The sequence below is a fragment of the Chanos chanos genome, chromosome 6 (genome assembly GCF_902362185.1).
Source record: "Chanos chanos chromosome 6, fChaCha1.1, whole genome shotgun sequence".
NCBI classification, from domain to species: domain Eukaryota; kingdom Metazoa; phylum Chordata; class Actinopteri; order Gonorynchiformes; family Chanidae; genus Chanos; species Chanos chanos.
The window spans coordinates 13008981-13023910 of NC_044500.1; the positions used below are offsets into that span (position 1 = coordinate 13008981).

Genomic DNA, 14930 nt, shown 5'->3' on the forward strand with positions numbered 1-14930 from the left:
CACACATCCAGAGTAAGCCTATCTTACTATACTACTGGGGATTTTCTGGGTTCCAGATTGGTGTCACTGAGGATTCATATGCCTAACTATGATGTTGGCAGGCAGAATTCTACCACTGAACTGCCAATGCAACTGAGAACTGTTCAGAGGCCAAGTGGACTCAAAAATAAGGGAAGGGTCTTACCTAAAAACAGGAGTGGGATTTTGAAAAGGCTAGCATGGGCATATGGCATGGCGGAGCAGTGGTTAGCGCTGTCGCCTCCGAGATGCGACAATTTTAGTATGTCCGCCTTGGGGATAACAAAACTGCCCCATTGATATCTGTTGGATAGCCCTGCATGTGCAAAACTGATGCTGGAGGGGTACCTAGAGTGTCATAGTTAGAAGCGTAGGGCCACCGACCACACCGCCGGATTTGACGAGTTGGGAATGAGAACATGTTGGCCTAACCCTAATCTTGACCCTAACCACAACAAAAACATTCTATTACACTGTTGTGTTCACAGGTTTGGGTGTGCATCATTTCTCCTTAGCTTTTTCAGATATTCATTATCTAATGGGGATATGTGATTCCCACAAGTTTTGGAAAGCCAGACACACACACACACACACACACAGAATTACAGATGAATGAAACAATCCAGATTAACCACACAGCATGATGGATGTAATCTAGTGTTGCTATATTATGGATTTCACTGTCTGATCCTCCTCTGTGATGTGAAGTGTAATCAAAACCAGATCACTGTGGAATTACGTGTGAAGGCCTTGCCAAATTCTCAGGAAGGACACTCTAGCATCTTAAACATGTTTCAATATTTACGGCTGAAGAGCCAGAATTCCCTTATTTTTAAAATCAATAAGTCGGGTCCTAAAATATAAAACCATACAACATCATTTTTATAGGTTTACATTGATTCAATGGGTGACTTATGAACACTACAGCGGTGATGTGTGTAAATCTTAAAGAAAGGACACAGTAGTATTGATGGATATAGTTGATGCATTTCAGCTTCCATGAAAGCGTATTTTTCTCTCAAAACATTCTCAACTATCCACCAACATTATCAATAACAAAACGTTCCAAGTGTTTTTTTAAGTATTGAGTAGACTCTAACTGTAAACAAGTTTGCCTGAGGAAAAAAAAAATCATTACCAGGCAATGATTTTCACACAGAACACGAAATCTCTTTTTGGAATCATTCAGGACCTTTACTGACGCGCCCGATCCAATTTTGAGATGTTTCTCTGTGGAATCCCTCTGTGAATCCGCCAAATAAAATTAGAATGAGATATGTCTCCTTGGCATAGAGCAAACACTGAGTTATTTTTCCAGCCCACAGTAAGGAAGAGGAAGTAGAACTGCCCAAATTTAAACACTCCATTACACAGCTGTAACTGCAAGAGTGCAGTTGTGTGTGTGTGTGTGTGTGTGTGTGTGTGTGTGTGTGTGTGTGTGTGTGTGTGTGTTTCTGTGTGTGTTTTGCCATTTGGACATACTTGGGAACCTCTGCTTCCACTAAAGCCTGTGCATATGGTTAGGAGATACAGACCATGGGGTATGCCAGAGAATGGACACAGGACATGGAAAAGGGACCAGGATGCATTGGGTGATATTTTCATCTTACCTGCTCAAAGAACTCATCCATGAATCCTTTCTCTATGGTCACATCTTCCTCCTCAGATTCCTTGCCCTGTGGAGAGAAAGACACACATACAACAAATTTATGAGAAAACATGTAGCTACAAATCAGGGTTATAATAGCATTCCACAAGCCACCATGTATCACATTTAGTTAAAATAAATAAATAAATACACACATAACAGTGCTCAAAATTGTTAAAAAGGACAGGTTACAGGACACTACAAGTTGTATAAGATATTTTGATTTTCTGTGGACTGCTATTATATTTTTAGAAAAAGGAAAAATTGAAAAGTAATGCATTTATTTCAGTTCTGTCCCAGGGGATGTATAAAAGTGTTCTACAAAACAAATGTAACATTTTGTGTCATAGAAGTTCTATTATCCACACAGGCCTCATTCTAGTCGCAATGCTCCAGTAAGACGGAGAGATGAAATGATGGTTGCTGGTTTTGGCTCTTCACCTAGCTGATGAAGAATTATGGTCTCAGAGTCATTAGAGCTGCACTCAGCATTGATTAGCACAGCGGGTCAAGTGATTAGCAGGCTGTTATTCAATCAAGACACAGAGAGGCCGACAAGCAAAAAAACCAAGATACTGGGAAGCCCTTTCTTTTTTTGTTTCTCCCTGTATAATCTATATATGCCCAAAAAAGAAAGTACAAAACTACAAAGGAAATACTAGGAAGCCACCCCCCCCCAACACTCACTCACTCACTCACTCACTCACTCATCTCATTATCTAAGCCGCTTATCCTGATTAGGGTCGCGGGGGGTGCTGGAGCCTATCCCAGCGCACATAGGGCGAAAGGCGGGGAAACACCCTGGACAGGTCGCCAGTCCATCGCAGGGCAGACACACAGACAAACACACTCACACACACATTCATACCTAAGGGCAATTTAGTGTCTCCAATTCACCTGACCTGCATGTCTTTGGACTGTGGGAGGAAACCGGAGCTCCCGGAGGAAACCCACGCAGACACGGGGAGAACATGCAAACTCCACACAGAAAGGACCCTGAGCACCCGGCCGGGAACCGAACCCGAAACCTTCTTGCTGTGAGGCAACAGCGCTACCCACTGCGCCACCGTGCCGCCCCCCCCCCCCAACACTTCCCATTGAATTACCTATGATTGGGGGGGGGGGGGTGACAGTTGTTATTTCTGTTACTTATTTCTTGCAAACTTTTGGTCTTTTTACACACACACACACACACACACACACACACAAACACACAAACAAAAGGCTTTCCTGAAATTTTGCCAAGAATCCAAACTGACATTGCACCCAGATCTAAGTGGAAGTTGAATCACACTGAAATGCACTCGGTTTTGACTGGGAATCTCCTTAATCAATATAGACATATCCATCACACCAGAAGCCCACTTATTCCCATTCCACCTAATTCAATTTCACCACAGAGAGAGAGGCGTAAGTGGTGCCATTATCCTTGTCAACACTTAAGCAACTGTGGATGACTCACTTTAAATTTCCCAGACAATTCAAACTGATAATCAACCTTTTTTTTGTTGTTGTTGTAAAAGAAGGTGAAATGAAAAGGTGAATAGAAGTAGTCTACTTTCTAATACTTTATATACCCATAAACTACATGCAAGATTGAAATGCAGAAACAAACAAACAAACAAACAAAAATAATGAATGATCAAAAGTGACATGCCAGTGGCACTAAAAAAAAACAAACAAACAAAAAAAACAGTTTCAACAAATGTCATGCCTCTTGTGTGCAGGATCAAATACACATTTATCACAAATATTTTTCAAATATGTCGCTGCCACGTTATGTTGAGGAACAGAACCGGATCCATGACATCAACCACACTTCACTAACTATAGAATCAGAAATGTGCATATATGTAGGAAAGATGTGGATTCTTAGAGGTGTAGCTTTGACACTCTGATTTACGTCTGTTGCATTGTCAGACGCGCCCAGACCCGCGTCTTAGCGATGCTAATCAAATGTTAGCTTCGAGCTTAGCATGTTTTTATCGGAGGAGAGGATGGCTGGAGCCTAAACGTAATGAGCTTTACATGCTGTGGAGAAGAGATTACTGCGGTCTCGACTGACAATCTGCTAACTGTCAAAGCTTATCTCTCCGACAGAGCGGCCTGCCTCTGAGCTAAAAACTCAACCCCAGTCTGTCATTATTAGCTCATTTTGCACTAAACCGAGCCTGAAATGGATTTTGCACTTCTTGTTATGCTAAAGATATGTTTAATAGACAAATCTAGACTCCGACGATCCTCCTGCCAGCGTCTGCTGCCATTACAGCGCCCAACAAGAAGGAAAATTGAAAAACAAACTTCAGTCAGATCCATTTTGTGTCACAGAAAAAAAAAACCCTCAAATCATGAGTATAATTTGTTTATCAACCAATTGCCAGATTCATGCCAAATATAAGACCCTAAAAGGATCTGGCTTACTTTGAATTATAGAAGCTAAATGAGTCACCCCCTACCTCAGGTGGTTTCAAATTACAAGCCAAAGCACTGAGCCGAAGAGGAGCATTTAAGTGGTACCAGCTCTAGTCAGCCAGGGAAAATCCAGTTTTTAACCTGCCATGCCTACTTTAGCAATAAAAATTGATGGCTTAAATTATGTTTATGGCCTGATAAACTTTCCTGTTTTCTTGGGCAGTACGTTTTAGTTTCTCTCTTCAGCAATGTGTTTGAAAAAAAAAAAACCCAAAACAAAAAAAAGAAACTATTGTATAATAAAAAGTACCAATGATAGAAAGACCAAATAAGAATGTTACAAATCCACAGGAAGGCACCACAAAAGGCAGTGAGACCAGCATTAATCTGAGCGCTAGGTTTGTTTGGAGGACATGTGGCCTCTCTCCCCTGGACATCAGTTCCTAATAAGGCCAAAATGGCAAGTAGTTGGGCAGAACACAAGGTAACCTCCAGAGGAGTTTGGAGCTCCCAAGATCGCTTCATGCGTGCCCATGGTGCTTCATTCAGCCTGGAGAGAAGGCCCAGCAGGAGTCCTAAGAAGCCCCGCAGTGAGCCAGATCAGAGAAAGCTGACTGTTATTCAGTCATATATAACCCGACTTCAGAAGGATCATTATTCACTGTGGCGCTGTGCATTCCCTGCTGAGACCAGAAGTGCCTACACAGGTCAGGAAAAGCCTGGGGACACGGTGAGGTCACGACCCCACCACAGTTTCTCTCCTCTGGCGGGTAGAGTAAGTTCACAGTCTTTGGTCTAGAGGGAAGGCTCGGTTCGCTCTGTGAGAAAAAAAAAAAGAAAAAAAAAAGGGCACTGCTCAACTTTCCGTCGTCTGTAATCAGCCTAGGCGTTATGCCATAAGGACGTTACGATGATGAATCCGAACTGCAGAGGAAAATGAAACGCAAATCCTGGGAGAACGATGTCGAAAGAGATTGAAGGAAACGCTGTGGAAGGCTAGTCTTTTAAGTGCAGATTACACTGGAAGTGTCAGAGAGGATATCAGCACCTCTGAGAGCAGCCAAGGAGAACGGGAGAGGGAGTGACAGAGATCCGCAAACGCTTTGATTTCCACGTGGTGACATTCGACATTAAAACAATTTTCAATAAGACAACAGGGGCCCCGCTAAAGATTACGGAGATCCATGTGACTTGGCTTTAAACACACTGCATTTGCACATACGCACACTCACTTTCCCTTAACAGAAAGGCATGGTCGTAATGAATAGTAATCAAATCAGCTCTCTATCAGTGTTACGGACAGGGTGTCAGATTTCATATTAAGATTAGTATAATCTTTTCATCAAATAGTGAAGCTTTGAGAAAAAAAATACTCCATTTCATTTTTTCTCCCTCTCTCCTTTTATCTAATCTCGCTCTCTCTTAGTGATCCTTATTACCACATCTCTAGAGCATAAGCAATATACAGAGCAATACTATAGAGTCTTGGCAGAATGAAAGATCAAGCCACTGGTTGAAAATTTCACTGTAAATGTGGTTCACCATTTTAGTTTCATCGGATATTTTGACACAGGCAGACCTTTTCGCCGAATAAGCACAAAAACATTGCATCTCCTGGAGTCTAACTTCCATTGAACCAACGCTAAAATATGGCAAGGATAAAGGGGACTTTGTGGTTTCATTCATATCGATTAACTGACTGCATAAAGCCTCTGACTGTGAAATGTTTTAAAAAAAGATCATTCTTAGCGAGGACGGCCCCCTCTGTTTGCCCTGTTTCCTCTTCAGTCAGAGGACGAGGGGGATGGGTGGGGCAGGTAAACAGATAGAGAATGTTAGAGTGCAAGGTTTGTGATGGGGCTGGTGGCCAGGGTGAAGGACAGGCCACTGACTATCCTTTCATAATCTCTGCACATGTGTGTGCGTGTGTGTGTGTGTGTGTGTCTAACCACATACTGCCTTTCCCACATTTGTGTTTGTGTTTAAAGATTGGACGTTTCACCCTCTAACCACATGCTACACCCATGGGACAGAGAATCATCAGTCAACTAATGGTGATTTTTATCGACCAAAGGAAAATTTCAGGACTCTCACCAGCAGGTTCCTGAAATCGGTATATCTAAATGACGGCATATCTTGTAGTATGTTTTTTTTATTCTGTGTTTGTGATAAAAATGATGTAACTCAGTTGAAACTGTTTTTCGAACTCTTGTTGATATAATGAGCTGAGTATGGTACTAAATTGGGATTCAAACTCAGAAACCAAAGGATATCAGTATCAAATATAAGGAAACCTGAATCAGTGAAGCAGCTCCAGTCCAGGATCTCCACTTGAATGAAACCTCAGTGGAGTCAAATGATTGCTCCACGTTTAGCGTATCACTGTCAAAGGCAAATGGGTCTAATCACTGTTCCATTCACCTCAGAATAGGGTAATTGAGGGAGGTCCTCAAAAATTATGAAAGAATGATGACATTTCTGACAGGATCTTTTTATTTGTGAAGAAACCTTGTGAACCCATTAGGACAAAGTCTCAATCTTCAAAGGGCTTCAACAGTTTTCTGGTAGTCTAGTGCATTATTCATGACATCATAATAACCACCACAAGTATTTCTGTTATGCATTTTCAGCACGTTGACACCAGAGCTGCAGTGTAAACCATGCTATTTTACCTGTGCTTGCAATTCACACTGTGGCATAACTGGTTACAGTGCCCCGCAAACAAACTAAAAAAAATACTGTAGGATAAATTCAACCTCTACCCCATTTCCAAATTCACCTTAGCCTTAAGAACTGACGCTGAGAATGTTATTGCCTTGCTTTTTAGATTTTCTGTTATTACCTCAGTATCTGAGCAGAGCTTCCTTTCTTTTGGAAGGAGATAATGAGCAATTGTCTGTCTGAATAAGACCTCTGTGAGCTGTTCAGACAGCGTTAAGCACTAGAGTCCGTACAGGTTGATGCAATCCAGATGTAAAACTCTTCGAAATGCAGAGATAAGGTTTTTCTGGAAGCCTCTTTGACAGTTTGCTGGCTGAAACACAGATTTTTTTTTTTTCCAAATTCTCCTCTTTCTGCTTTCTCTTGGGAAAGGGAGGACTGCGCGTTCTTCCAAGCGACGCAGAGGGAAAATATAAAGACAAGAAAAGTTGTGGAAGCTGAGTTGAGAGGAGCTGAACACGCTGGCAGGTTCAGCTCAGCCATCACTGAGTGGGAGCAACAGCATAGGGGCACTTAACACACCAGACAGCACTCACTGCTCACCTGCAGAGCCATTTGGATGGTGTGTACTTGAGTGTGCCTGTGTGTTTCTCAGTGTGTGTTTGGGAGAGAGAGAGAGAGAGAGAGAGAGAGAGAGAGAGAGAGAAAGAAAGTGAGAGGAGAACCTCTCAGAGTGAAAGTGCTGAATAAAACTTCTGTTCGTTCTCTCTTTGTTCGCTCGATGCTGCGCCGCCGTCCCATCGCTCCGCTCTTCGCTCTCGTCTCAGCGGCTGTCTCTGTCTTAACCTTAACATTCTTCCTTTGTTTCAATTCGTCCGGCTCTCTTTTACCCACTCTTTGTTTCTCTTCTTACATACTCCCCTCTCTTCTCCTTCTTGTCCTTGTCTTTGCTTTGAAAGAGACAACAGACAGCGGGGAGGAGGAAAGCGCCTCCAGATTCAGCTCTGTTGCACACAATCTTATTACGGCACACAGCCCACACAACATGGACTCAGTTACCTGTGCCCCCCCCCACCCTTCCTTCTTCTTCTCCCTCTCAGCTTCACTTTAATCATTTTCTTTTTTCTCTTTCTCTCCTTTATATCTCACTCTCCTCAATTTTTTTCCTTCATGTCCTACACGCTCACCTTTTCTTAAATTCTCTCATGAGTCTGTTCACACGTTAAACGTCAAGTACAACGTACCTCTTTACATGGATAAGACACTCCTGTAACACTTCAGGTAAGAAAGCTCCAAAGAAATTTGTAAATTTTCAAAAATATGCAATGCACGGGACATTCTAGTGTGTGTTGGTAATAAATGGCAAGTGGACATTCACTAAACAGATAGTTCCAGTCTTAAATCAGTTTATGTAAAAGCACTCTTCACAGTAAAACATTAAACCGTACCTATCAAGTTGCCCCTTTTTTGTATTGTGTTATGTGAAATAAAAAAAAATTAAAAAGCTACAACAAACATTCCTTAAAACACACACACACACACACTAACGAACATAAAATGTTATCAAAAGTGGCCTGACAGTCCATTTTTTTTTTTTTGTCCATTTCAGATGTGCCCTGGTGTGCTGTCTCCACTACTCTGCTTCTGTTGCCCAGGGCTTGGTTTTTTTCTCCTCTCTCAGTGGTACTGTGGCCTGAGTCTGAGGAAAATGTCATGAAGCCTCCAGTGAGCCATAATGACAGATAGCAGGCACAGAGAGAATGACGTGCTGTCACCTCCTCTCCTCTCCTCGCTCTCTCTCTCTCTCTCTCTGCAAAAATATTCACGCCGTCTCACGGACCAGCCGCGAGGCACAGTGACACTGCCGATGAGCCCAAAACCCAATTACAGGGAACTGTTGTCCTTATCCAGAGACAGAGAGAGGGGGGGGGGTAGAGAGGGAGAGCGAGAGAGAGAGAGGGGAGAGCACTAACTAAAGCATTTACAGCTCCATCAATCAACACAGTGCTCATAAACTCTCTCTACGTCACGCTGTCGGTGTCACTTTGGCTTCAATGTGAGACGTGCCAGTCACTTCACCAGCCAATCACAAGACATTAGTCATACATTTTTTTTCAGTTCAAAGAGAAGCCACAGTTGAAATATTGTTTTTAAAAAAATGTAGTGTGTGACTGTGACTGGCCTTCAGTTTGAAATAATATTCATATTAACCAGGGCTATGGGATTCTACATTTACATTACTAAATCCCTTTGAAGATTTTTATGTTTTATTCACTTAAATGCTCAAAAGTTTGGTTTGGTTTTCTGGGCATAAAGTTTTTTTTGTGGAATAAATTTCACTGTAAATGGGTTTTGGCCTTTGAAAATCTTTTCATCCTGAACATGGCTTTATCCGTGTTTACAAAAAAAATTGGTCATAAAAGTTTAACTTGAGATCTGCTGCTGACCTCGGTGTGAACTGAAGAATGGCTTCTCTGATACTAACTGGGTCACGGTGCAGTCAGTGCTAACAGCAGATGATTGTTGAGTTTCTGTCCAAAATCAATTCATACGGCAGAAACGTAACGCTGGAGACTTTGTGTAAACACCAGGAAAACACCAGAAAAAGTACTCGCCGCTGGAGCAAAGAGCACATTCAGTTTCTCTTGGCATTCATTATGTGTAATAAAAATCTACCTTTGGCAAAATTAGCAGTAACGATAAAAAAAGCAAATCCCATTACCCGCAAAGCAGCACAAACGGGCAACAATTACAATGCCACACTTGTAATTATCTGGTTCAATATTCACAGCATTTTAATTCACTTTTTGTTTTTGCTTTTCTGAAAAATCTACCCTAAAACTTTGACATTCCCATTAAAAAAAAAAAAAAAAAAAGCGCAGTAGCTATAAAACTTTTCTCTGATAACAAAACATCAAATTATACACAGACAGCGTATACAAAAGCGTACAATGATAATGGCTTATTAGCTGTGACACAGCGCAATACTGCAAATAATTCTACTAACTTACACAACTACACTGCTATCTCTTTTTTGACTAGTGCATTCTTCAAACAACTAGTGATCTATCACATTTTACTTATATGGATGTCTGCTAACAGGCCTTCGTATACATATTATAAGCCCAGTATAAAGAGGAGCGTGTTGTATTATTGACTGTACACAAGACTGTATTATTGGTTAAAAGGTGTGTGTGTGTGTGTGTGGGCGGTGGGTGTCCCAACTATTTGACCGAAGTATGTCTAAACCTTCACCAAACATGATTATAAATATAGAGAAAATAATGTGAAAGGACAGAAGAGTGCTGCCTTAGAGATGCTTAGACGATAACTATGTTCAGCAGCTCCAAGCAGGAATTGACCTTCATATGGGAGGAGACCAGAGGTTTGTGGCAGAGGATGGATGAACTTCAAAAGAACAGACACAGTGCTAGACAGACTCAAGGTAAACACACACACACACGCAAAAAGAACATATTTTAGAATGTATAACTGAAACCATGTTCTATATTTATAAGATATCATTGCACTCACTTTAGCCATCAGAGTAGTGGCATGGTGGATACTCTGCTATCTACATACATAATTCACATTTTCACAGATATACGCGACACCTTATTTGTACATTAATATTGTTGAGCTAATGGCAAATGACAGTCGTTGATGGTTGAGTTGATTCCAAGAGTTAATTCGACAGCTGTTGATCAAAGTTAATAAAATCATAAGAAGACAGCGCCACACCACATATAGCATCAACATGCTCTTCATTTTCTTTTTTTTTTGCACCGCACCTGGGAACAAAACCAATTAACATTTAAATACCCTCCTATCTGCCTTGAAATAAAACAAATTAACATTTTAACATCTGACAAACTAAAAAACTGTCTGTCTAACTGAGAAAACACCTTTTATTGTCCTCTGAGATAATGTAGATATTAAACATGTGACTAACTACCAAATGAAATGTCCTTTTTCACACTTTGCCACATCTCAGCATGACAGTAGTTATAGGCATGTAAAGCAAGGAACAATTACATCCGGTGAGATCTGATGGCAATCACGTAATAGTACGTGTAGGTGTAGTCACAAATCATCGCCCAAATCCATTCACAGGCTGAAAAACAGCACTGTGCAAACACTAAAGACCAAACAACAGCAGGTGTTTGGAAAAATCAAGCATCTACGACTCTAATATCAAAGACAGATGAGCATCTTGAGAGTGTATCAAAACATTCACACTCATTTTCTGCTTCATTAACATGATGTATATGACGACGAGAGCTTGCACGAGCGCGTGCCGTGCAAAGTAATTCAGGGTGAACCCAAACCAACGTGCCTCCGCTCACGCTGCATGGTCGTTTTGCTGGAATAAGCGCGAGGCAAATTTAATAAATAATGGAGGGACTTTCTATAAGCCACAAATTCATTTCTGTTGGTGTCAAACACTTAGTTCACAAGTGACACCATATACTCAGGGAGTGGGATAACCCCTTTAACAGCCTTCTTCGAGAGCTCTTCATAGCAGTAACCTGACCTCAGTAATAATGGTACTATCAATGATATTATCAGCTGGGTAACTGATGACTGTAATATCCCATTTACCAGAGCAGGCATGATCTTCCCCCTCGCTGACGCTGTTTTTTTCAGATATGATTAGGTTAATGAAAAAGGTAGCAGTGACATGGAGTTACAACTGCTGGTTCAACGCTCTACAGTCATGCTATTAGTTAATGTGTCACTCTAAGACCAGTGAGAGCGGTGACTCTGTTAGAAGCTTTGTGTAGACTGTTATTCATCATGACACAAGGGCTTGTTTAAAAGTGGGGAAGAGAAGAGAAGAGAAGAGAAGAGAAGAGAAGAGAAGAGAAGAGAAGAGAAGAGAAGAGAAGAGAAGAGAAGAGAAGAGAAGAGAAGAGTGTCATGAGGATATTCCCATCTCACCGAAGATAAAAAAAAAAGAACAGGTGGTAAATTAACTGAGGTTTGTTTTATGAAATATATCTATTTCTATCATAGTGATGTATGGGTGACTGACACCATCATATTTCCGCCATCTGTTAGCAGGCGCACTGAGAGCCTAACCCGAGGGGCCACGCTACCATTGTCAGTCAAAGCCGCTGACAGTTTCAAAACAGGAACTAATGAATAAAGGTAAATGGAAGTCGTCGTGGACAGATGTTCACCACGGACACTGAAAGGCTTTGTCAACCTGAGTCATGTTTGGAGGAGAACCTCCGCATGTTTCTAAAGCAAATATTAGCATCTCTTTTTTCCTCTGTGTTCAACACAAACACACACACACACACAGAAACACAGACCTCTTTCACCTGTTTAACAGAGCCCAATAGATAGCCACTTTTTTTTTTACCATCAATCTCACTGTATAAGGTTCTTACCCTTTTTTCCCTCATGTTCAGTACTGCACTGGAGAAAGATTTTGAAGACCACTTGAACAGTATTGGAACAAGGACATACAAAGGTGATGGGAAATGAAACAGAACTCTGAACACAAAATGGAAGCCCCCCCCCCCCCCCCATCTCATTTTTCCTTACAGACAATCTCTCACTGCAAATTTTCTTCCCTTTTTTTCCAGGAGGCACACACACACACACACACACAAATTCTGTGTTTCTCCCTGAAACATTGTGTGTCACTTCAACTCTCAGAGGTTGTCTCATTCTCTCATTTCCACTGTGTATGACAGATTATGGAGCAGGGGATCTCATATGAGGGAGGGCAAGTCAATTTTACCCCAGAGGCTGATTCATCCAGAGAGCCTTACCCAAATTACACCACCATGTTCCCTCCTCTCTCTCTACGTTTCTCACACCTTATTTAGAGCTGACAGTGCCTCAGCAACATTTTCCTTTTCCTCTGAGACCTAAGGTTACATGCCCTCTTCCCCTCCCACACACACACACACACACACACACACATAAAGGGAGGAACAAGTGAACGCCCCTTCTATCATTCTGACTCCTGTCACCCACACACTTAAATATACCCCCCAGCGCCCCCCTTTAAACCACACACAGACACAGACACACTCACACACAAACAAACACACAGACACACATGCACAGACATTCAGGGGAAGTGACTTTTGTACTAAGGCTTTGTGTGAGCTCATGGCTGAGGTCAGAGTGAGATACTGAGCTAATAACCTCTGCCGAAAACAGTCAATAGACTGCTGGGCATGAAAATGAACAGCACAACAGAAAAAAATTAGTCACACTGTCATTTCCAAAATCAATATGGCACAGAGCCCACGGAGTTAAAGCTCCTAAAGGCCAACATCACACTGTTTTACCCCCTTATCATTGCGAGATAAAATGCCAGTCTTGTCAATGATTTATATGGCCTTAAGGGTGCCGTAGAACAACAACAGTGAACGTATTCGAAAACTTTCAAGGTTGAACTGTGACTCGCCAAAGTGAATTTTGGCTACTCCGGAGTGAAGGACATGGAGTTGATGCAGATTTAGACAAACATACACCCCAAATCGCCAGAGAAGTACATCGTAGCGTATGTTTAGAATATTGTACTCTAGCTCTAAGTCTGAACTTCTCTGGATGGCCATGTATGGAAGAGGTGATCGAGATTCATTATTTTGTTCCATTGAACGGCCAGCACAACATCCACCTGGGATTAAACCCGAAGTCCGGTCCCCAGTTTTTATATAGTAACCGTCAATTTCATGTATGCAAAGCCGACGAGACCAAAATCATTATCATTAGAGTGTACGCTATATCGATTCTGCAAATTGTGGTGACTGAATATGATTTGGGGTTAAAAATAGTGTCTTCGGTGTTCATTAACGACGGAATGATTTTTACAAGCTGGATAGGTGGCTTTACAGAACCTTTTAATTCAATATTCATCACACTGAAGTATTTGGTATTGAATTTGAAATTTTAAAATCTATAAAAGGTTGCTTTTCTCTCTTACGGCGAAAGTGCTGAGATACAGTCGACCCTAAATCCTCTCTCAGCCTCTCGGTTTAATCGAGAAGCTGTCAGAAGCTTTGCCTGAACACAACAGTTCCCCACGGAAACGCAGACAGGCGGCATCACCTTCCACAATGTTACAAGAACCGTTCGTTCTGAAAATGTTGCGATTCTGAGCAGTGGGCTTTTGACTTCATTCTGGTTTATCAACAAGTTGACGCTTCCATTTATGTTTTTGACATTTGTTTCTCTTTTGGTGTCGTGAAGACTGACTTCCCACCGGCTGATACGAAATTTAAGATTATGTGGAAACTAAAACCATCAGTGGTTTATCCTGTTGAACTCGGTACTGAGGCGCCGTGTTTACTGCCCTTAATTTCACGAATAACTCTTTTTGATGTGTAATAAATTGGCAAAAACAAGCACTCTCGCTCACCATTACTGACAGTATAGCATCTACAGACAACGCCTAAATAATCAAGAAAACGTCACACACGTTTAAATAAGGGAGGTGACAAAATATTAGATCTGAGGTTTTAAAGCGTCTCCGCAACAGTGGAAGGCTATTTGTCACATGCTCCTGAGTCAAATAAACGTCAACTGTGATGACAGCCCATTTCAATTTGAATTTTTGATCAATTTTCCCACGATAATCATCTCAACAACGCTAAAAGCGTCTCAGTAATAATTAGGCTACACCACTGGCATTTTTAAAAATGTAGTTTGAATAATAAGAGAAAATGCCATTGGAGATATAGACTACAGAATACAACCGCGCACAATTTAAAATGAAATAATAATAATAATAATAATAAAAAAACGTTAAGAAATTAATTTATTAAGCGGGCATTTATAATTTTCCGTTCGCCAAACTCCATACAGTGGACACATGTTGCGCTGTTCGTAAGCTCAATAAATAAGTACACTCTGTCTTTTCCATCGCGTTTTTGCAAGACCATAACCACTGCTTGCTTCAGTTATCAGGGAACTTCGGTAAGACCCAGCAGCTTCACTTACCTGTCTAAGTTCGTGTGTACGGTCCTTCATGATGCCACAAACTATGTCCAGTAGTTTCCTAAATGTATTGCAATCTCTTATTATGCCAGTTTTTTTTTTTTTTACCAATTTTTTTTCTCCTGTTCAAAGAGCAGTAACAAGCGGGAGCGTGCAAGGTGGCGTATAGAGGCCGCGTGCGCGCATCCCTAAGATACAAGGAACGTGATTTCCCTTTCGCCTCTTTTTT

General features: G+C 41.4%; 1 protein-coding gene across 4 annotated transcripts in view; it reads right to left on the bottom strand.

Annotated features, from left to right (window-relative positions):
• The window catches only part of stx1a (syntaxin 1A (brain)), a 60005-nt gene extending 45086 nt beyond the window's left edge, over positions 1-14919 (bottom strand). For all 4 annotated transcript variants that reach the window (XR_004025395.1, XM_030778589.1, XM_030778590.1 and 1 more), the window contains exons 1-2: positions 14705-14919; positions 1629-1694 (exon numbers count right to left, since the gene is read on the bottom strand). Coding sequence is in view for 3 of the 4 variants with exons in the window: in XM_030778589.1 (XP_030634449.1) it covers positions 1629-1694; positions 14705-14734 (96 nt within the window). In the remaining variant the exon portion in view is untranslated. The remainder of the gene's footprint in view (positions 1-1628; positions 1695-14704) is intronic.
• Positions 14920-14930: the final 11 nt, after the last annotated feature.